The 21,099-nt window shown below is 52.0% G+C and overlaps 1 protein-coding gene across 4 annotated transcripts in view; it reads right to left on the bottom strand.

Moving 5' to 3' along the window:
• TNS3 (tensin 3) overlaps window positions 1–21,099 on the bottom strand; it is a 228,205-nt gene that overhangs the window by 165,708 nt on the left and 41,398 nt on the right. For all 4 annotated transcript variants that reach the window (XM_067745699.1, XM_067745698.1, XM_067745696.1 and 1 more), the window contains exons 2-3: window positions 17,933–18,044; window positions 5,678–5,715 (exon numbers count right to left, since the gene is read on the bottom strand). Coding sequence is in view for 2 of the 4 variants with exons in the window: in XM_067745696.1 (XP_067601797.1) it covers window positions 5,678–5,715; window positions 17,933–18,044 (150 nt within the window). In the remaining 2 variants the exon portion in view is untranslated. The remainder of the gene's footprint in view (window positions 1–5,677; window positions 5,716–17,932; window positions 18,045–21,099) is intronic.

Below are 21,099 nucleotides of genomic sequence, written 5' to 3'. Positions count from 1 at the left end.
CAGCCGAGCATCAAAACAGAGGCAACATCTGTCCACCACGGGTGGGTAACTGGAATCCTCTACCAGGACTGGTCTCCCTGGGTGGTCCTACAGCAGGCCAAGATGGACCTGCGGTCCAGCAAGCTACACCGGGGCACCCAGCCCGGGGCCTGAACGACAGCAAATCAGGAAGTGTTTGTTGAATTGGGCAGCTCGAAGATTAACCTCCTCTTGCCTTAGGGCAAGGGGTGGGAGGAGGGAAGAGAAGTGTGAACATTCACTGAGAGGGCAGAGAGGCCAGGCCAGGGTTTGCAGCTCGGCCCGCCCGCGTAGGACACGGCTCTCAGGTCCTATCCCCGGGGCGGGTGGTGTGACTATTTCAAGTTCCAGGGTCACCTGTAAGGCTGGGACAAAGGACACGATGCCCTCCAAGGGAGGCTGTGACGATCAAAGATAGAAAAGCAAAGGCTCAGCACATTACTGATCATCCCTCAATACCGTAGCTGATTTCTCTTCCTTCTGAGCCCAGGTCAGAAGCCACTCACGGGCTAGATATTTAGCTCTCTGACCTCACATCACCCCCAAACCACCCTGCGGGATTACAGTCAGCCATCGTGCTTCACAGGAGACTCTCAGGCTTGCCTGTGTATGTGGAGGCCTGGGGTGATGAACACACAGACCCTCACAAGGCTCTGTGCTCGACCGACCGCGAGTGTTATGAAAACATTCTCACTCTTTCCTTTTTACTAATGCAGGTCATTTGTTCCCAGGAAACTATTTGTGTCCCAGGAAAGAAAGGTCATCACCAACATCCTGTGGGGAGGTAAAGACAGACTCCCCGCCCCCATTCCTTCCCCAAATGCCTCCGAAGGCCCCGAGCAGGCAGGGAGAAGGCGGCCCTGGAGCCGGGAAGGATGGGGCGCTTCGCCCAGGTCGGGGCCGGCTGGTGGGCTTCTGGGGAGCAAGGGCCTCGGGGCCTCGAGGCACAGTAGGATTTGGACATGAAGATGGGGCAGTGCCAGGCCCCCCGGGGCTGGGGGCTCAGCGCTCGGGCAGGCTGGCTTCTCCACCTCCTCTGTGCAGGGACGCGCCGAGCTCCAGCGGCAAGGCCATCGGACGTGCCCACGCACCCCGGTCAGCACAGGCCCCGCACGGCTGACGGGAACTGCTCCCGCCTGTGTCTCCGGGGAGGGCTGGGGTCTCAGAAGATGCCATGGATGTGAGGTGAGCAAAGCCGTGTGGGAGGGGGCAGGCAGGGGGCACGGATCCTCAGGGCATCCTTCACGGCAGAGAAAGAAGACGCGGGACAGGGAAGGGCTCGACCCCCGAGCCAAGGGGGAGCCTTGCCCATACCTACGTGTGGGTGTCTCAGGGAAGCTGGCCACGGGGCTGGAGCTCCCAAGGGAGGCTCTGGAGGCATCAGAGCAGCTGCACCAGGTGCACAGGCCCACATCAGCTCCACGGCTGATCCGTGAAGAGCGAAAATACGTGGGGCGGCAAACACCTGAACTTGGAAGCCCAACACCCTTGAACCCTGGCACCTGGATGCCAGGTGACAGTGGGTAAGTCATTTCACCACCGGGGGTCTCTGTTTGCTCATCCAGTGAAGGGAGGGGCTGGCCGACAAAGCCTGGGACAGCAGGCCCCAAAGGGCAAGCTGCTGCCCTTATTACTCGGAGAAGAGAGCTGTCTGCAGACAAAGGTTAATGACCAGACATGTAAATTAATGGTTAAAACTCATGAATGAAGCCAGTGGGTAGCTGTTGACACCCAGGAGAGACGTCTAGGGTGGTCTACGAGGAAGTCGCAGGCTGTGGCCCTTGTCCTTCCCATGGCACAGAGATGCCATCTGAAGCCAGCCTGTCTGATGAGGTCACTGAGGCTCCTGCATCAGCCACAACCAGAACCTGGGGTCACTGGGCCGAGGGGCCAGCATGGCAGAGGAGGTGACGACAGCAGATCCTGCAGGGGTCCCGAGGCAGGAGAGGCCCCAGGGGTCCTGGAGTCGCCCAGAGCCACACCTGCCTCACATGGTCTCTCTTCAGGGAGAGGAGCCCATGACAAAGAGTTCTGCTTCTACGGGAGGTGGAAGTGGGCAGCGGGAGGTGAAAGTGGGCAGCGGGAGGTGGAAGTGGGCAGCAGAGCTACCGCGTGGTGGACGGACGAAGAAGCCAGCCGAGCCCGGGAATCCTCTCCTGTCCGGAAACCAAGTGGCAGCACCTGCAGTCCTGGTCTTTATCTCCAACAAGGCGCCCCGTCAAGGCAGGCTCAGAAAGAGAAGAGGACAGCTGGCCCCGGGTTGTGTGCTGTGCAGGCCAGGGACGGGACACAGGGGGTCCGAGGACAGTCTCTGAGCCGGCGGCAGGCAGCTCAGGGCAGAGAGGGCTATTCCACACTGCGTGTGCGCTCCAGCTCTGCCGGCTCAGCCCCTATGCGGGGCCTCACATGTGCGGAAACCTGCTGGAGGCACGGTGCTCTCGCCAGTGCACCAAAGCTCAAGGAACACCCCCTCTGCTGCACCCCCATCCCCCAAGTGTCTCCGCACCAACATCTGCCTTCCTGAAACAGCCTTCTTTCTCCTACTTCCTCTTTTCTCTTGCCAGGGAGTCAACCAGGGGCCAGGAAAAAAAAAACCAAGTCACTCTGCCCAAACAGCTCATGTGGCACCCATGAACAAGCACAGCCTCCCAGGGAGCAAGACAGTTAGAATTCCAAACTTTCCAGTAATTATACGTACATTATTCTGCTTCCTTAAAATTTAAATAATTACTACTACCACAGTTAACAGCTAAAAGCAAGCTGTTTCAGGTGGGTTGCAGAAGTTATTATTGACCCATTTTATGCATGAAGAAACTGAGGCTCTGGGGAACCGGACTTGCTCCAGGAGACAAGGAGGATGAAAGCCCAGGTCTCTGCCTCCGTGTACCCTGGGACCGCATGGCCTCCCCTGGGGGGGTCATACTACCCGACGGCCAGGAAGAAAATGCCCTCGGTCCTAGCTCAAGGCTCCGTTTCCCTGCCTGAGCCCCCAGTCCATAGCTCAGCCCCTTTTCTGCAGGATGGCCCTCTCCTTCCACATCTCCTGCTCTACCAAGAGGACATCCCGGGCCTCGCTGGGAGCCTCTGATGGTGGCCCTGGCAGCAGCAGGGCAACGACAATGCCAGCGGGGTTAAACGCTCCAGGGTTCATGCCGTGCCCTCGCCTTCGGTGTTCCCAGCGCAGAGGGGACCCACAGCCCATACCATCCCCAAGTCAGTAAGTGGATGGATGGGCCAGACGTTAGGCCAAAGCCTGTGTTTTTGACCAAAGCTTCACGTAAGCTTTCTCAGTCTCAAATAAATCCGGGCACGCACGGTTAGGCACAGACGTGTGGTGATCAAGGACCCAGCCGTCTGCGGGAGCTGCGTCTCAGCTCCTGGGAGACTGAGCTGCCCTACCCCCAACCCCGTGCTTATCTCCAGGGGCGGCCCTCGTCTGCTCAGCAGCAATGGCATTATAGTTTTGGAATAAGAAGAGTCTTTGTTATTGCTAGTGGCATTCTCTCCTGCCATTCAAAGCTGCGTTATCCAAAAAAAAATGACTACGGATACATTTCCCCCTCCACCATGATCTAATAAGAATAAAAGCTTATCTATCCCTAGCAAACTGCCAATTACTGTGGCTAGAAATGCCATAATCAGTGATAGTTAAGACTTTTGGAATATTCTTTGAACCAAAGAATTCAATCCCCTAAGTAGCTGGCACAGGGCCCCCTTTGAGAAACAGTGCCAAGGGCAGCAGGGCTCAGTCTGCAGCTGCGGGTCAAGAATGGCCGGGCCAGGCAGAGTGTCACGGGAGGAGGCCCGTGCACACGACGCACACTCACACGTGCAGCATGACACGGGACAAGCAGGGCTCTGGCAGTGGCTCTCCCCACCGTCCGCCCCACCGGGGTGACGAGGCACGAGCTCCGCAGGACAAGGCTTGCTGCAACTGGGACCCTCGGGGGCTGGGGGCGCGTCCAAACCCTCGGCAGGCAGACGGGGGGAAAACCCTCTGGGAAATCCGAAGTATTCCCCAAGGTGGCATCTTCCCACCTCCAATGCATGCAGGAATCTCTGCTCTGACACAGTCACTTAGGTTTCAAGTACACAGCACACTGGAAAGACAAGCAATTTGTGGGCAAAGCAGACCTACAATAACCAAGGTCAGAAATCAGTCCTGCCCAGAGGTCAGTGTGAGTAAGAATGCCTGGCCTTGGACAGAAAGGCGAAGCCTTCTCCACAGTGAGACGGCAAGTGACAGCAGAAATGTCCCAGAGCTCCGCCGCGTGGCCTGATCCTGAGACGACTAAGACACACATCACGTGACACCTCGGAAGAGACGCGGGCAAGGGGGCTGCCGACCTGGGGGCTGGATAACAGTGCAGCGCAGAGCTCCATCCTATAGCCTCGCCACTTCCGCATGTGTCCCAAATGCTCCATGATGAGAAGTTTAATAAGCAAAGTCATTTAATCTCTTTCTTGAAAAAAAAAGCAGGGCTAGACCCACCTGTAATTTCTCTAGCTTTGTGCGTGTGCATCTGTGTGTGCGTGTGCCCGTGCGGGTAAACTGCGTGCATATGTGTGAGGTGTGTGTGTGTGCGCGTGTATGTGGGCACGTGTGAGTGTGGACTGTGTGTGAGTGCCCGTATGAACGTGAAGGGTGTGCATGTGTGTGACTTCACGTGCGCGCCTGTGTGGATCGTGGGGACAGTGGAGGAAAGCAGGATCCCGGTCCTCACAGGGAGAACGCACGCACGTGAAGCCAGCCCACAGTTCCACGAAGCCCGCGTCCAGCACACGTTCCTTCCACTCGGAGCCCAATGACCAGTCGAAAATTCTCAGGAGAGGCTGAGCCGTGAGGTCCAGAGCAGCAGCAAAATCCCAAGACTCTCTAAAACCCCATCTCCCTGGACCTCCACCCACCAGGGGCAGCCTGCAGGGCACCTGAGGGGGTCCCACAAAGGTGGGACCGGCCAGTCAGCAAGGAGCGACGCGTGGGCCCTGGCTCCACTGAAGGTAACATCGTACCTGGAAAGCGTGAGAGGTGCAGACACCTGGACCTGCGTAGAAAACCAGGGCCCCGTCTAGGGGTGCCTGCAGCTTCCATATGCCATTTCCAGGCCTCCTCGTTCCCCACTAATCAAAGCCTTACACCCAACCCAGCACACCCAGGCCTCAAGCCACCCTACCGGGGAATGCAGGACTCCGCGATTCAGGGTCCCCAGACGTCCATGACAGCCTGAAAACCCCAGCCCATCTATGAACTACCCTCAGAAAAGAAGCCAGAAAAATTCTCAAGGCCAGGCATGTGCCCTCACCCCTATCCCCACCCCCTCTCTGCCACTAAAAAAAGCAGTACGTCGATGTGATTGGAAAGAAGGGATCATTTGTTGTGGAGAAAGGGCTGTGAGATGGCCAGGACAAAATTACCGAATTCTTATCTGAAACCAAATTCTTAAGAGCTATTTTTCTATAATTAAAAACATGGATTTCATAGCTCCTCAGTTTATTCTTCAGATGAAAACTATACACCCTATCGAAAAGCATCTAGCAGCCGTTTCTTAAGCGTTGCGTTTCTGTGGCCACGGTCCAAAGCAGTCCCCTCCCATGTACATCATTCAACGCGGGCCAATTCGGCTCCAGAAGCCCCATGGGAGAGCAATGCAACACTTACCTTGGCTTCACATTTCTTGTGGCAGGAGTACTTGCAGGCTGCAAGAGAAGGAGAAAGAATGTGTGTGTGCTGAGCAGTCTCTCAGTACTTTCTACATCTCCAAATTCTCAATCCTTGGAGAACGTCCGGACTGAGGGAGGTTTTTCACTTAGACACCTTAGACACGACGCCGAGTTCAACAGAGTGTGGGATGGATGGACACGGCGTCCAAGAACCCAGACACCCTCTGCAGTGTCAGCGACGGCCCAGAGGGCGCAGGTGGGGACGCTGGGGAGCAGTTACAAACACACTGGCTTTTCCAGGGGTTCAGGCGGCCAAATCAGGGCCTTGCAGGAGAAAGGCGGTGAACCTGAGCAGTAGAAAGCATCCGTGTTTGGCTGGAAATCACAGCTTCTCCCTGAAGAAAGGAGAGAAACTTGAAAGTGCCCCAGAAGACTCGGGACTGGCGCCTTTAAATTAGTCAGAAATTGGACATTTGAGTTCCACGCTCCTTCCACTTCCGGACAACTTAAGAACTGACTGTCAGAACAAATCCACGTCTAAATTCCTGCAGGGGATCCTTCAACCCAGGCCATTGTGTGGACTGAGAGAGGCATGTGTTGGTTCGGAGGCCCTAACAATGCAGATAGAGCCGGAACCAATGTGGATTTCACAGGCCCGCCGTCCAGAGGCTGCAGCTGTGCTGACAGGACATGAAAGGCTTCACCCACACCGCACTGGCTCGGGGCACGGGGGCCTGCCTGCCGATGCTTCCAGGCAGAGGCAGCAGGGCAGCGAGACAGCACAGAATGAAGCCACTGCACCAGATAAGCCCAGTGCAAGCTCCCATGTGGGCTCCAAGCGGGCATCCATCTGGCGAACCCGTGGGGCAGCTGTGAGATGGGGAACAGGGACCTGGGCTTAGGGGCACGGGACCTGGGGGCTTCCTGGCCCTGTCCAGCTGGGCTGCTCTAGGCAGGACCAGTGACCTCTCTGGGCCTCTTTCCTCTCCCAGGGTTATCGTGATGCCAAAACGGAATCGTTCACGGGACGCTGCTTTGAAACTGCAAAGCACAATGTCAACGTATAGGAGTGTGTGGTCCTGGAAGAATAAGGCCTTGGAGGTCAGGAGACGGGCCCAAAATCCTGGTTAGCGCTTCGAGGCCCAAACTTTTCACCAACCACCCCCCCCCCCCCCCACCCACCGTATCTTCCCCCTCTCTTGTGTATGAGCTGAGGACAGAAAGCCGGAACTCGTAGTCTACCTGGGCCCGAATGAGGGTACAACAAAGTAACAAAAACAGCCCGTGCCTGGGGGGTGGTCCCTGGAACTCCAGCAGGGAAGAGCCAGGGTTATTATCTTTGCAAGATCTATTTTTTGAACTCTCTCTGTGCATCTGAGGTTTGTGAAATTATTCACAAAAACAAATATTTATTCTACATTTTCTAACGGGTCCCCCCTTCCCCCCCCCCCCCCCCGCAAAGGCGATGAGTGATTTTCTAATTGAGATAAGCTGGCCATGGGAATAAAAGAGGCTTTCACACCAGATTAAAATCTCAGACAGAGGACAGCCAGGGGCCAGAGGCCAGCCGGAAGGACTGAGATAGAGAGAAAGGCAGTTGAGGGGCCCTTTGGCCTTTGGGAAAGTGAAAATTAGCAGAAATGCAGGTGAAGACTTCCCCCTGCCCCAAAGGAAGCTCTGTCCACACACGCTGGATGGGGCAGGCCTGTCCACTCAGCAGGCAGGACAGGAGCACGACCTCCCGCGGCTGTCAGCCGGGAGATGGCCTCAGGGATCCTCCTGGCACCTGTGACCCCGCGCAGTCCCCTCACAGTGACAGAGCTGGTCGTGCGCCGAGGCAGGATGGCACAGGGCATGGCGAGTGACCTCCGCCCTGGTCTCCCGGATCGCCCCTCTGAGGGGAGCCTGGCCCACGCTGTGAGGCGTTGAGGCAGCCCTGGGGAGGTGGCCCACCTGAAGGAACTGAGACCTCCCGCCAGCAGGCAGCTCCACCCTGCCAGCCAGCCGTGCGTGCGAGGGAGCCAGCTGGGAAGTGGGTCCTCCGGCCTCGGGAGAGCTTTCAGATGAGGCAGCCTCTTAAGGGATCCTGAGCCAGCGCTGCCGGCCCACGTGATTCCCAAATTCCTGATCCACAGAAGCAGTGAGAAGAGAACCTACTGTCACGGTAAGTCACTAACTTTGGGGGTAACTGCTTATGCAGCAGCAGATCGACAAACCAATTCAACCCAAAAAGGGCTGTGGTCGGTGGAAAGCAGGATGACAGCGGTGTGACACATTCATGGTGGACGGCCCACTGGGCCACGAGAGAGCCTCAGGCCGTTATAGGGCAAATCATCACATTCACAAAGCTTAACTGATCATAGTGAATTGCATAAACCACCCGCGCGCTAAGGCGGGGGTCCTGAGAGGTGAACCCGCCGTTCCTGGGATGTAATCAGGTGACCCCACGGTATTATGAACTTTCTACCCAAATGCCAGCAGCGTGGATGGCCCCTCAGGTTTTCCTCGGAGTAGCAATTCACCCTCAGCTTGTGGGAGCTGTGGGCAACCCCAAGCGAAATGCTTCTCGCGTGTTCCTTGCCTTCAATCCTCGGGACCACCGTCAGAGAGAAACTGGGCAAGTGCCAGGACCCAGCAGGGCCTATGCAGGCTGGCATTCCAGCCCGTATCTGCCCCCACTTTTCACCCCGCCACACACTGCCTTTCCAACATATTATAAATACTGACGGGAACAGCGTCCAGACCCAGTTTCCAATCCTGTTGCCCACAGTAGCAAGGGCAGCTCCTCAGCACAGATACGACATCCAGCACTCCCAGCCTCCCCGGCTCCAGCACCTCGGACACACCCTCCTCAGACTGCGAGTGCTGCTGCCTCCTCCAGGAAGCCCTCCCTCCCTCCACCCTGCCCAGCCAGGCAAGGCTAAGTGCCTGACAGGGTTGCGGGAGCCCTGGCCACATTTCTCCCTCCAGCACCCATCCCATCGTGCATCATTTCAAAGTAGTTTCTGTGCGTCCATATCTCCTGACCAGGCCAAGCTCATCCAGGGAAGGTATCATCTGTTGTGTACCTCCAGCTTCTTGGAACAGCGACATGACAGGAGGGACAGAGGCTAACAGACTGAGCGCCCACCATGGACAGTCTGATCACAGCTCTCATCCCACAGCCACCACCAAATGTCACCATATCCCACAAAGGCGCTACAGATCTTCTGCCTAATTCCTGATGGGAGCCTGGAGCTCATGGATGAGACCTGGGGTGTCATTCCCTGGACAACGGCGTACGAACCCTTCTCTGTTCCGAGTCCGCTTTCAGAAGCCAGTGCCCAGCAGGACCACACAGGGCGGGAGCCTCTTCACCCGACTGCCCCTCTGTGCAGCACAGCCCCGAGGATAAAGGAAGGCCCCGGAAGGCACCAGAACTTCCCCAACAGAATGCACCCCCCCAACTGCAGAGGCCAAAATGTACATGAAAAGACAGAATGTACATGTTTACTCTGACCGTCAGCTTCTCCTCTACCCCTTCTCTCAGGAGCCAGCCACTGGCAGCTCCTACTTTGCTGGTTTTTTCTCCGCTTTACTGAGGTACAATTGACAAAGCTGTATGTATTTAAAGTGTACAGTATGATGATTTGATATACATACACACTGCAACATTCACCACAGTCGAGTCAATTAACACATCCATCACCTCACATAGTCACCATTTTGTGTGTGTGGTGAGAACACTTAAGATCTACACTCTCAGCAGCGTGCAAGTACACAAAACAGTGGTGTTAACTACGGGCACCACGCCGTACACGACATCCCCAGAACCAATTCGCCTTATGACTGGAAGTTTGTACCCTTCGACCAACACCTCTCCATTTCTCCAGCCCCCAGTCCCTGGCAACCGCTCTCCTACTCTCTGTTTCTCTGAGTTTTCTTTTTTTTCAGATTCCACATATAAATGATACCATACAGTATTTATCTTTCTCTGGCTGACTTAGCATAATGCCCTCAAGGCCCATCCATCATACCTGAATATTTCATTATTCATACACACACATACACACACCCACCACATTTTCATTATCCAGTCGTGCACTGATGGACACTTAGGTTGTTTCCATGTCTTGGCTATTGTAAATAATGCTGCAATCAGCACGGGAGTGTAGACATCTCTTCAAGATACTGATTTTGTTTCCTCTGGATATATTCCCAGGAGTGGAATTGCTGGATCATATGGTAATTCTATTTTTCACTTTTTTTTTTTTTTTTTTTTTTTTGCGGTACGCGGGCCTCTCACTGTTGTGGCCTCTCCCGTTGCGGAGCACAGGCTCCGGACACGCAGGCTCAGCAGCCATGGCTCACGGGCCCAGCTGCTCTGCGGCATGTGGGATCTTCCCGGACCGGGGCACGAACCCATGTCCCCTGCATCGACAGGCGGACTCCCAACCACTGCGCCACCAGGGAAGCCCTATTTTTCACTTTTTGAGGAACCTCCATACTGTTTTCCACAGTGGCTGAACCAATTTACATTCCCACCACCAGTGTAGGAGGGTTCCCTTTTCTCTCCATCCTCGCCAAAGCCTGTTTTTTCTTGTCTTTTTGATGACAGCCATTCTGACGGGCGCGAGGTGTTATCTCATCATGGTTTTGATCTGCATTTCCCTCAGCATTAGTGATGTAGAACACCTCTGCATGTACCTGTTGGCCACTTACATGTCTTCTTTGGAAACTAAACTTCAAGAAACTAGCATTCGATTTTTGGTGTAATATCAAAAGAGAACATGCTTTCTTTTCCAAATACGTATCTGTATAGAGCTGGATTTTCTTCAAATACTTCAACCAAAACAATGTTTTGTCCATGTTTTCTGATGGATAATTTTAGGTGTCAACTTCACTAAGCCACAAGATGCCCAGATATTTGCTTAAACATTATTCTGGGTGTGTCTGGGAGGGTGTTTCTGGATAAGGAAAATATTGGGAATTGCAGACTGAGGGTCAATCCACTGAGGGTCTGAACAGAATAAAAGGGGGAGTAGGAAAGAATTCTTTCTCCCTCCCTGACTGTCTTCAAGCTGGTACATCGGTCTTCTCCTGTCTTGGGACTAGGACTCAGAAAGGAACTACACAGTGGCTGTCCTGGGTCACAGCTTGCCGACTACAGGTGGGACTTAGCCTCCATACTGTGTGGACCAATTCCTTACAGTAAATTTCCTTCTCCATATACATCCTGTTGGTTCTTTTTTGCTGAAGAACTTTAACTGATACCGTGGGGAAAAACACTGAATGCAGACACAGCTAGGAAGATCCAGCCTCTTAAGTCACAAAAAGCATGTGTCATATGTATATATGCAAAACAATGCCACTCCTCTCATTGTACGTAATGAGGAGTAGGACAAAGGGATACCAAAGACTTGTTTCTGCCATGAAAAAAGAAGTTACTGAAGCAATAAAGAAGAAAATTTATATCCACAAATAAAATATTGAGTACTATTGAAAAATCATAACTTCTAAAGAGCTAATATGGGACAATGCTTATAACAGGCAAGGTGAAAAGATATAAAACTATGTACAGTACAAACTCTGTAAAAACAGACATGTGCCATGGGCTGGTCCTCATGTGAGAACGCGGCATAGGGGAAAGACATCGTCATACTCAGTTACAAAAGGACGAGCGAGCTCCACAATAAATCATTCTGGAAAAACCAGCTCGCTCATGAAAAATAACCTAAATAACATGAATTCCAGATGAATCAACCATGAAATTGTGAAACTGGATGAGAACTGGAAAAGCAGAAATGGATATTAGAATAAAGTACGGTAGAACAACGTTATGACCATAGAGAAGGGAAGGCATTCTTAAATAGGAACAAAAACAGAAATGAAATGAAATGACGGGTAGATTTGAATAAGCGGAACCTTAAAACTTTCACATGACAAACACTCCACAAACAAAATTAGGCAAGCAACTGCTCGCAATGTTTGCAATACGTAAGTTGGAATTGGTAAGGAACTGACATTTCTGTAGGTCAACATCCATCAAAAATCCGCAAAAGTCCTGCCTAATTTAATGATAGAAAGATTAATATTATAATATAATGAATTCTTAGAAATCAAGAAGAAAAATTATCTAAGTTTTTAAATGAGCCAAGGACTTGAAAGGCTAGTTTACTAAATAAACACGACAGACATCTTTTCTGTATTTGTTTAGATGCTGCGCCTCAGTGATAACCAGACGAATGAAAACCGTTAATAAAGCGAGACACCATTTTTCATCCATTGACTTGCAAAAATGAAAAGCAGAGAGCAGTCAAGCGAAAGAGTGGGTTGAGCTCAAGGCCAAGGTCCAGGGTAGACTCCCTGACGCTCCCTCAGCATTTCCCATCAGGAGCCTTTCTCCACCCTGGGAGGGGGTATGTTCCCAGTGCATTTCTCATGAGTTTCCTGCAATTAATGACACACGAATCCTCACCTCCACAAGTCTGGGGTCTGCATTCCACACTCGGCTCCCTGGTCAAACAGGGGCTTCCAACGTCTTGGGGAGGAATCCGCTCCCATAGCAGCCGCTGCCCAGAGCGTCTGGCTCTGAAACGCCCCACATTGTTCCACGTTGTCTTGGAACTGCTATTCTCCCGACGTCTCCAGGAGCCTTGGGAAGCCAGGCCACTGGCTTACGGGCCTGTCATACAATACTCTACACATATTTACCAAGAGAGAGACGAGCCCCGGGCGTCACCTCTGCTTCTCCTGCCTCTGCCCTCAAGCTCACCAGCTTATCCGCGTCCACAGTCACCAGCTACATGTGACGGGGGACCGGACGCCCACAGCAGGGGGCAGAGGGCCCAACGCCACATTCGCTGCTTGGCCACTTGCTCCTCTTCCCTGCCTTGTTGGTCATCACTGCCACCACGTCCTGCGGTTCTAATTCAGCACCTGACACAAAGCAGCGCTGACTATCACACTTACCGATCTGCCCATCCAGCCCTAAGCTTTGTCTATTTATCCCTTAGGATATGGTAGACAGTGACGGCCTGACAGACAGGACTCCCCCCTCCGCCTCGGAGCTCCCCCCTCACAGGTCACAACTTTTTCACCTTTTTATTCTAGCGGGTGCTTAACATGTGTTCCGTTAACTGAAGGGGGAAAGTCATTATCAAATATTCCTCACAAAACCCCCTCCGTGCCCTTTTCCCTCTGGTTTCGCTCCTTTTCTCAACCTTCATTCCCTTCAGGCTCCTCCCTACGATCGAGAAGCGTTTCTTTATTTTTTTCCATTCCAGTCTGTTCTCTCCTATTCCATTATTAGATCCAGGCTTGATCTGACACTGCATCCTCTCTGGACCCATCTCCCCCATGGGGCCAAATCTCGCAGAACTCACAGTTCTCGACACCCAGGAAAAGACTCGCCCGCTGAGGTCTAGAACGCCAAGATCCACCACGCCAGCACCCTCAAGTGTGGGTCTGCAGCAAGACCGTCCGTGGAAACTGGGCCACGTAAGCCACCCGAGGGATCTTGGTGGAGCAGTGAGGAGAGGTCACCTGTTCAAAGCCCTGGCTGGTGGGGAGGGCAGAGCAGGAACCGCTTCAGCGGGGTTCTGAGCAGCAGAAGGCAAACCACACCAGACACTTAACCCATCACTCACCGGCCATCTGAGGCTTTCCCTGTAGCTACAGTTTGAGAAGTAGGGGTAAGGGAGCCTCGATGTGCAAACGACAGCTGCTTAAAAATTAAATTTTTTCGGGCTTCCCTGGTGGCGCAGCGGTTGAGAGTCTGCCTGCCGATGCAGGGGACGCAGATTCGTGCCCCGGTCCGGGAGGATCCCACATGCCGCGGAGCGGCTGGGCCCGTGAGCCATGGCCGCTGGGCCTGCGCGTCCGGAGCCTGTGCTCCACAACGGGAGAGGCCACAACAGTGAGAGGCCCGTGTACCGCAAAAAAAAAAAAAAAAAAAATTAAACTTTTTCTTCTAAGTTAACCACATAAAAAACTTGTGGCAAAATAGGTTAATAGGTGAAAATAAGGGACTTGAGGGTCAGGAAGGAACTAGAAAAAAACAGTAAAAATATTAAGCCCGAGTCACAGAAGACACACCTAACTCTTCTCCACCATCACCAATGTCACCATGACCAACAGGAATAACAATGCCGACACGGTCGTCATCACTAACACTACTGGACACTTCCTTGAGCCAATCAATGTTCTTTGTGTTCCTCGTGCATTTCATCTGTTACTCACAATGACTCTAAAAGAGAATTCAAGCACAGGGTGGCAGGGCAGGAACCCTGGCAGCCTGTCTCCAGGGTCCATGCTCCCCTCCACCATGCCCTGCTGCTTCTCCAGAAATGAACCAAAGGAAGGGTCTCTTCGCCGAGACCCCACACAGCTTGTGCGTGGTTACTGAGAGAAGACACATGATGTCTACAGGCAGCACACACACACGGCCTCGACGTGCACATGTATATGACATACATCTAAACTACAAGGAGAGGAAACGACTATACTGTCCGAGTGTTTCACGGTACCTGTATAGCTTACTGACAAAAGGAAGAAATCCTAGACATTAACTACTCGACACGCAAATTGTAAAGGTCACCAAATTCAGGGCCGGGAAAGGGGCCTGTCCAGGGCCACAGCGACTTCTGCAGGAGCCAACCACTGACCCTGCCAGGCCCCGTCTACACCCGCAGAGACTCTGCCGGGCTCCCAGTCCAGCAGCAGCCCCACTTCACACACGGTGGCATCCGTGAGAGGCAGACTGTCACAACCACCCTGGGATGGAGTCTTGCATCTCCCGCACACAGCAGTTTAATTTAAGAAGGTAACGTCCAAAGGACTCCTGGCACATAGAGTTCTTTCCTTCTCAGAAAAGAGTAGCTACTGTTTATTCACACGATTATTACAGTTAGGTACATAAATACGATAATCCGTTGAGTATTCTCATAGGTGTTTAAATTCCACCGTATGAAGTTCTAAAAAACCTTTTTCTGAAGAGAAATCGGCAGACATCTCACTAACAGTGATACAGGCGAGTCCCCAGCCCCTCAATGCACATGGGCCCAAGGGGTGACACTCAGCACATTAGGAACGGCCTCCATGCAGGACCCAGAAATCAGGACTTGATGCCTGCACGGGCACCCGCCACTGGGCTTCCTTCCACACCGCCCACGGCCTGCCCTGGAACCCACGTGGGGCCCCGGGCACACAGGCATCCCTGATGTCAGCGGGCCTCCCCACCAAGTCCTGGGCCTTGGCCCTCACGCAGACCTGCTCCCGGTTACTTCTCCAAGTAGCGCAGCTCTCCGGGGCCCACGTCCAGGCGGCTGAGTCCTTGGGCCAAGGACGTGGCTTCCCCAAGCCACACAGGCCCCAGAGGTGGCCTCTGCGAGCCAGCGGTCCCGGCCACGTGCTTCAGGGCAGCAAATGCCACCACCCGGCCACGAGGGATGGACCCAGGGCCCCTCAGGGAGAGTCCGTACGCATCCCCTCGGCTGGAGGGCTCGGAACAGAGGAACGTGGCCTTGAGATAACACAAGGAGAGGCCATGTGTGCACACAGCGAGCGTGGCACATCTGCTAGGGCATACGCACCGGGAAGGGAAGCGTGAGAGAGGAGCTGCCCCGGGACCCGCGCCCAACCCCTGATCTGCTTCCTTTGCCTCCAAACTATGCAAACCGTCCCAGCCAAGCGCTGGGGCGACACACGGGCGCGGGCGCCTTAGGGTCACGTTGTGTTTGCCCTGGCTTCCCTGCACAGGAGACAGTGGCAGAGTGTCCCTGAGGGGAAATGAGACGTGGAGATGAACCCCCCTGAGGGAGAGGGCACCTACGGGACAGTTGTCAGTGAATGATTTTCTTCAAGGAAAAGAAAACTAGGTGGGTCAAAAAAGTGATCTCCATGGGGCTAGATCGTGAGATAAAACGTAACCACACAGCGATTCTTAGAGCAGAGAAGTGTGGGCCACACAGGTCACGAGACGGCACTGCACAAGGCCGGACCGTCACCGCCCTGCCGCCCTCCCGCCCTTCCGTGTTGGGCACGCACAGGGTCCTCGGGGCCAAAACGGCCCCAGGCAGCACAGCACGCAGTGGGATCCTGAGGTCTGGCTGCCCTCCCCCAACAGAATTCCAGAGGGTGCACAAGCAGGTGCATGCACAACCACGTGCCATCCACACCAGTCCGACAGGCCCCTTGGTCCTCCCTGACATCTCACACACTACACACTAAAAATGCCCTAAAACAGACCGTTAAGAGTCAAAGGATAATCTGGGACCCCTGCTGGCCCCTATGGGCCTGGGAAGCTGCAGGACAGGGAGGGAGGCACAAGCCCGGACATGCACTCTCACGCCAAGCCCTGGACGGTGCTGGGGGCCGTGAGCATCCTCGGGACCAAGCAGGGAGCCAGGCCCTGGCCTGAGAGGAGAGCCTGGCTGCTGGGCACCGCCGTCTCCAAGCTGGTCAGATCTCACTGCTTCTATTTGCTTTGAAAAGAATAACTGTCTCTTGTAGGTGGTTAGAGCAGAGGCACTGAGATTTTAAAAAGGACATTTGGGATAGCTCCTTAGTCAGCTCGGGCCTCAGCTGTGCAGAGATGAGAAGGAAACTGGCTCTCCACAGAGACAATCTGTCACAACCAGGCCGTGTTAAACGTATGTGGGAAACAGAGCCCTTGCGCCTATGGAGCTAAACCACCGTCACTTGTGCTCATGACCTGCACGTGTGGACGGCAGCCAGCCAAGGACCCCGGGTGTCACCCACGTGGGAATCGCCCATGGCACATTCAGTTGGGGGCATTGAGGCAAAAGAATCCTCACGGCAACTGCAAAGCTAAGTACCAGAACGTGGGCTAAGCACCTCACACCCGTCTCATTCGGACCTCGCACCAGCCGTCCAGAGGAGGAATGGTTACAACCCACGTCATGGACTCACAGCAGGAGACTTTGCCCCTGACAGACTCAGAGCACCAGCTTGTGCTCCTAGCCCAGCCACGTCTCTGTCACACCCTCCTCTACGTTTCCGTGTGTGTGCATATGCGCCTGTGAGCACGTGTCCATGTGTGTTTGCACATGCACACGTGTGTGTTCGTGTACGTACACACCCATGCATGCCTGCTGATGTGGGGAGAGGGCCCATGCTGAGGAGGCCTGGCGCTGGATCCATGTCCCATGTGCACCTCCACAGGTGACCCCTCAGCCCCCGGGGCCCGGCTCACCCTTTCTACATGGAGAGGAGACACCAGGCCCCGTGAGACGGGCTGCATCCAGGGACAAGGTGAGAGGGCCATGCACTCTGAGAAGCAGGTGTGTCAACTTTGAAAGAGAGACCCCTGGGGGGCCGGGGAGGGAGGGGCCTTCTGGCATCCCCACGAGGCCGCAGCGGGGGAAGGACAGGTGGGAGCTGGTGATGTGCTGACGGCACCAGGGCACCATCATCACTGACCGTGGAGGGGCCCTTCAGAGGAGGGGCCACAGCTGCCTCCTGCCCGCTCTTGGGTCCCAACGAAGTGTGACCATCGTGCATCCTTCCTCGAGGCTGCCCAACCCCAAAGCAGCCATCAGGGACCGTGTGCCAGGGTGTCCACAGGCGGGAAAGGGAGCCTGGAGGCAGCCCTGAAAACGTTCTATGGAGGAAATCCTAAACCCACCGGTGATGAGAAGCCCCGGAACAGCCCAAAGCCTTCTGCCAGGTCCCCCAACCTGCCTCCACTCTGTGACACAGAACCACGGTTCTAGGGTTCAAGGGAAACAAGAGACGTCCTGCTCACATGTCCCTTAGACAGATTTACTAACGTGAAAGCACAAAAAGTAGCAAGTTGCCTTGATCACCTGGGGTTTGAGCACCAAAGAGTGAAGCTGGTGGCTGTTTACCGACAGGAGCAATGCCTGACCACACGCTGAAAGGGCAGGAACGCGATGACCCTCACTCAAAAGAGCCGAAAGTTTTCATCTGTAAACTCTGGTAAGGGATCAGAAAGTAGAAAAACCCGAGCTCCCGACACTACAGGGCAGACGGAAGGTACGTCATGAGCCACTCATTGCTGCGCCCTCTCCCACAGGACTAGCTTTGCTCTTGCTGGAAACATTTCTCCTGAGTGCATATCTGTGTAAATATGGTCAGTCCCGGTCCAGTGAGGACAGGGGGAAACTCAGGCTGAGATGGGGAATTCCGCGATTTAACTTTTGGAAACTCCTGCAAGAAGGTTTCATTTTGGTTTTTTGTTTGTTTACTTGCTTCGGTTTCATCAACATGGGAACGATAAACGCGGACTCACCTCGGCATGAAATCCCTTGACCTTCGATAATCTGTTTGCAAACCCCACAGACTCTGGCTTTTTTAAAGGCCTTGTTCTTAAAACTGTGCAGACTCGAAGTTAATTCTTCTGGCTGAAAAAGTAGAGAGAGAAAGTGTCAGCTCTTCCATTCGTCGTCCGTTTGCTCTTTCTTTTCCCTTTCAGGAGATGATAAATCCAGCCGAGTTGGTGAAGGGTTGAAACAGGAACTTGACCAGGCAAACAGAAAAGAACAAGACAGCACCCTGCCAAGGCTGGGATCCCAGGGGCCTGGGATGCCCCGTCAGCACGCCCGGTGCCAGGGCCCTGGTGGCGGCCCACACGCTACCAGTTCATAATCGCCTGGGTGAAGGGCTTATGTGATTGCGTATTAGCTTACAAACTGCAGGCTTACAGCCACTGCTTCTGTGACAAAGGAATCCACATTCTGGGAATCCATAAGATTCCCAGAATCTTAACGCTTCTTCCTCTGGAAGAAACGATCAGCAAACAGCACAATTATAGCAGAGGTCACTAACCAACTGGCCTTCCTGGCCACTTAGCCTCTCTGAACTGCTGTACTGAGGAGAAGCTGTCACCAGACCAGGGTGACAAGATAGCAGCTCCTCCTTAAACCTGGTACAGAACTGAACCCATTACACACACCGGCACTGGGACGAGGGGAAACACACACGCACCAAATCCGTGTTTGTAGAGTCAAGGCTCACAGCGGTTGCTGAGGATCTTATAAAAATTCAATTTGCCTTCGAAACCAAACACCAATCATATTCCCATTTGCTGATACGTGACAGTGTATTCTAGCGTAACCTGTATCCACATGGACTCACAGAGGCCATGACTCACACCAGAATAGCTCAAATTCATTAAGATGACACGTTACCGAGAATGGGAGACAAATGGTACAACTACTTTGGAAAACGGCTTGACGATTTCTTATACATATTTTTAAACCTACACCAATCTTATGACTCAGCAATTCCACTCTTACAGACACCAAGATACATACGTCCACAAAGACACGTGCAATAACGATCAGAGCCACCTTATTTAAAACTGCCCCAAACAGGAAGTAACCCAAATGCCCATCACAAGGAGCCTGGATAAACAAACCACGGTATATTCATAAAATGGAATATCATTTGGGTATACACAAGAGCAAGCTACTCATACATGTAACATCACGGATGAACATCAAAAGCATTATTACGCTAAATGAAAGAAGTCAGACACGAGCACACAGTGAATGATTCTCTTCATAGGGTGTTCATGAACAGGTAAATCAACCTATCTAGTGCCTCAGAGGCAGGAAAAAAATTAGGTGAGCTCTACGAATGCCCCAAACTCCTACATGGAGAAAGCTTCCAGGATGCAGAGAGGGAAGGGGGAACCAGCGTACTACATGGATTGAAGGAAAGGAGTTAAGAATTCAGGCTGGGGCTTCCCTGGTGGCGCAGTGGTTGAGAGTCCTCCTGTCGATGCAGGAGACACGGGTTCGTGCCCCGGTCTGGGAGGATCCCACATGCCGCGGAGCCACTGGGCCCATGAGCCATGGCCGCTGAGCCTGCGCGTCCAGAGCCTGTGCTCCGCAACGGGAGAGGCCGCAGCAGTGAGAGGCCTACCGCCAAAAAACAAACTTCCTAGGATATACAAAAGCTGAAAGCTGAAATAATTTATCACCAGCTGACACGTACACAAGACATGTTAAAGACAGACTGGGCGAAAGGAAAATGATATCAGATGGAAATACAGTTTTACACAAAAGAATGAAGACCACTAGAAACGGTAATTACATGGACAAATATGTAAGATTTTTCACTTATTACTTAAAACTCACTAAAAGAAAATTAACTGTTTAAACAAAAACTAATAATGATGTGATGTGAGGTTTAACATAAGTAGAAGTAAAATTTATGATAAAATAGCACAAAACTCAGGAAAGGAGAAATGGTAGTATACTACAGTAAGACTCTCATAATATACGTGAAGTAACAACACTATCACTTGAAGGTAGACTGTGACAAGCTAAAAAAGTATAATATAAACCTTAAAGCAACTACTAAAATAATGAGTTATAGGTAATAATACAACAAAGAAGATAAAACAAAGTTATTTTAAAAGTTCAATTAACTTAAAATGATAAAAAAAAGAGAAAAAGCTGTAATAAAGAACAGGTGAGAGGAATGGAAAACAAGTAGCAAGATGATAGATTTAAACCTCACCATATTAGTAATCACATTAATGTAAATAGTTTAAATCTCTTAATTAAAAGGCAGGGATTATCAGATTATTTTTTTTTCAAAAAAGACAAAGGATAGAAAAAATATACAATGATAATGTTAATCAAAGGAAAGCTGAAATGACTATATTAATAACAAAGTCGATTCTAGATTAAAGAACATTCCCAATGATATAGAAAGGCACTGCATAATGATGAAAGGGTAAAAGCAACAAGAGAATATAACAAACCTGAACAGTTATGTATCTAATAACAAAACTTTCAAAACATATGAAACAAGAACTGACAGAATTGCAAACAGAGATAGGCAAACATACACAGTCTGAAATTTCATTACCCCTTGTTATAGACTGAACTGTGTCCCCCAAAATTTCATATATTGAAGCCCTAAGCTCCAATGTGACCCTATTTGAAGATGGGGCCTTTCAAGAGGTAATCAACATTAAATGAGGCCATAAGGGTAGGAAACTAACCCAAGAGGGCTGGTGTCCTTATATGAAGAAGAGACACTAGGGAAGCTTTGCACACAGAGGAAAGTTCATGTGAGGACACAGTGAGAAGGTGACCATCTACAAACTAAGGAAAGAGGCCTTGGGAAAAACCAAACCTGTCAATACCTTGATCTGGGACTTCCAGCCTCCTAAACTGTAAGAAAATAAATTTCTGTTGTTTAAGCCACCCAACCTGTGTTATTTTATTATGGCAGCCCTAGGAAACTAACATACCCTTTCTCAATAATTAATAATTATTTTTATCAATAATAATAATTGATAATTATTGCAGAAAATGAGCAAGGATACATAAGCTTTGAACAATATTATCAAAAACTTGACCTAATTGACATTTATAGAACATTTGACCTAACAGCAGCAGAATACACATTGTTTTCAAATGCATATGGAATATTTAGCAA

Source organism: Pseudorca crassidens, chromosome 8, assembly GCF_039906515.1.
Source record: "Pseudorca crassidens isolate mPseCra1 chromosome 8, mPseCra1.hap1, whole genome shotgun sequence".
NCBI lineage: Eukaryota > Metazoa > Chordata > Mammalia > Artiodactyla > Delphinidae > Pseudorca > Pseudorca crassidens.
Note: the sequence above shows the minus strand (reverse complement) of the source record. Positions and strands in the feature narration are given on the sequence as shown.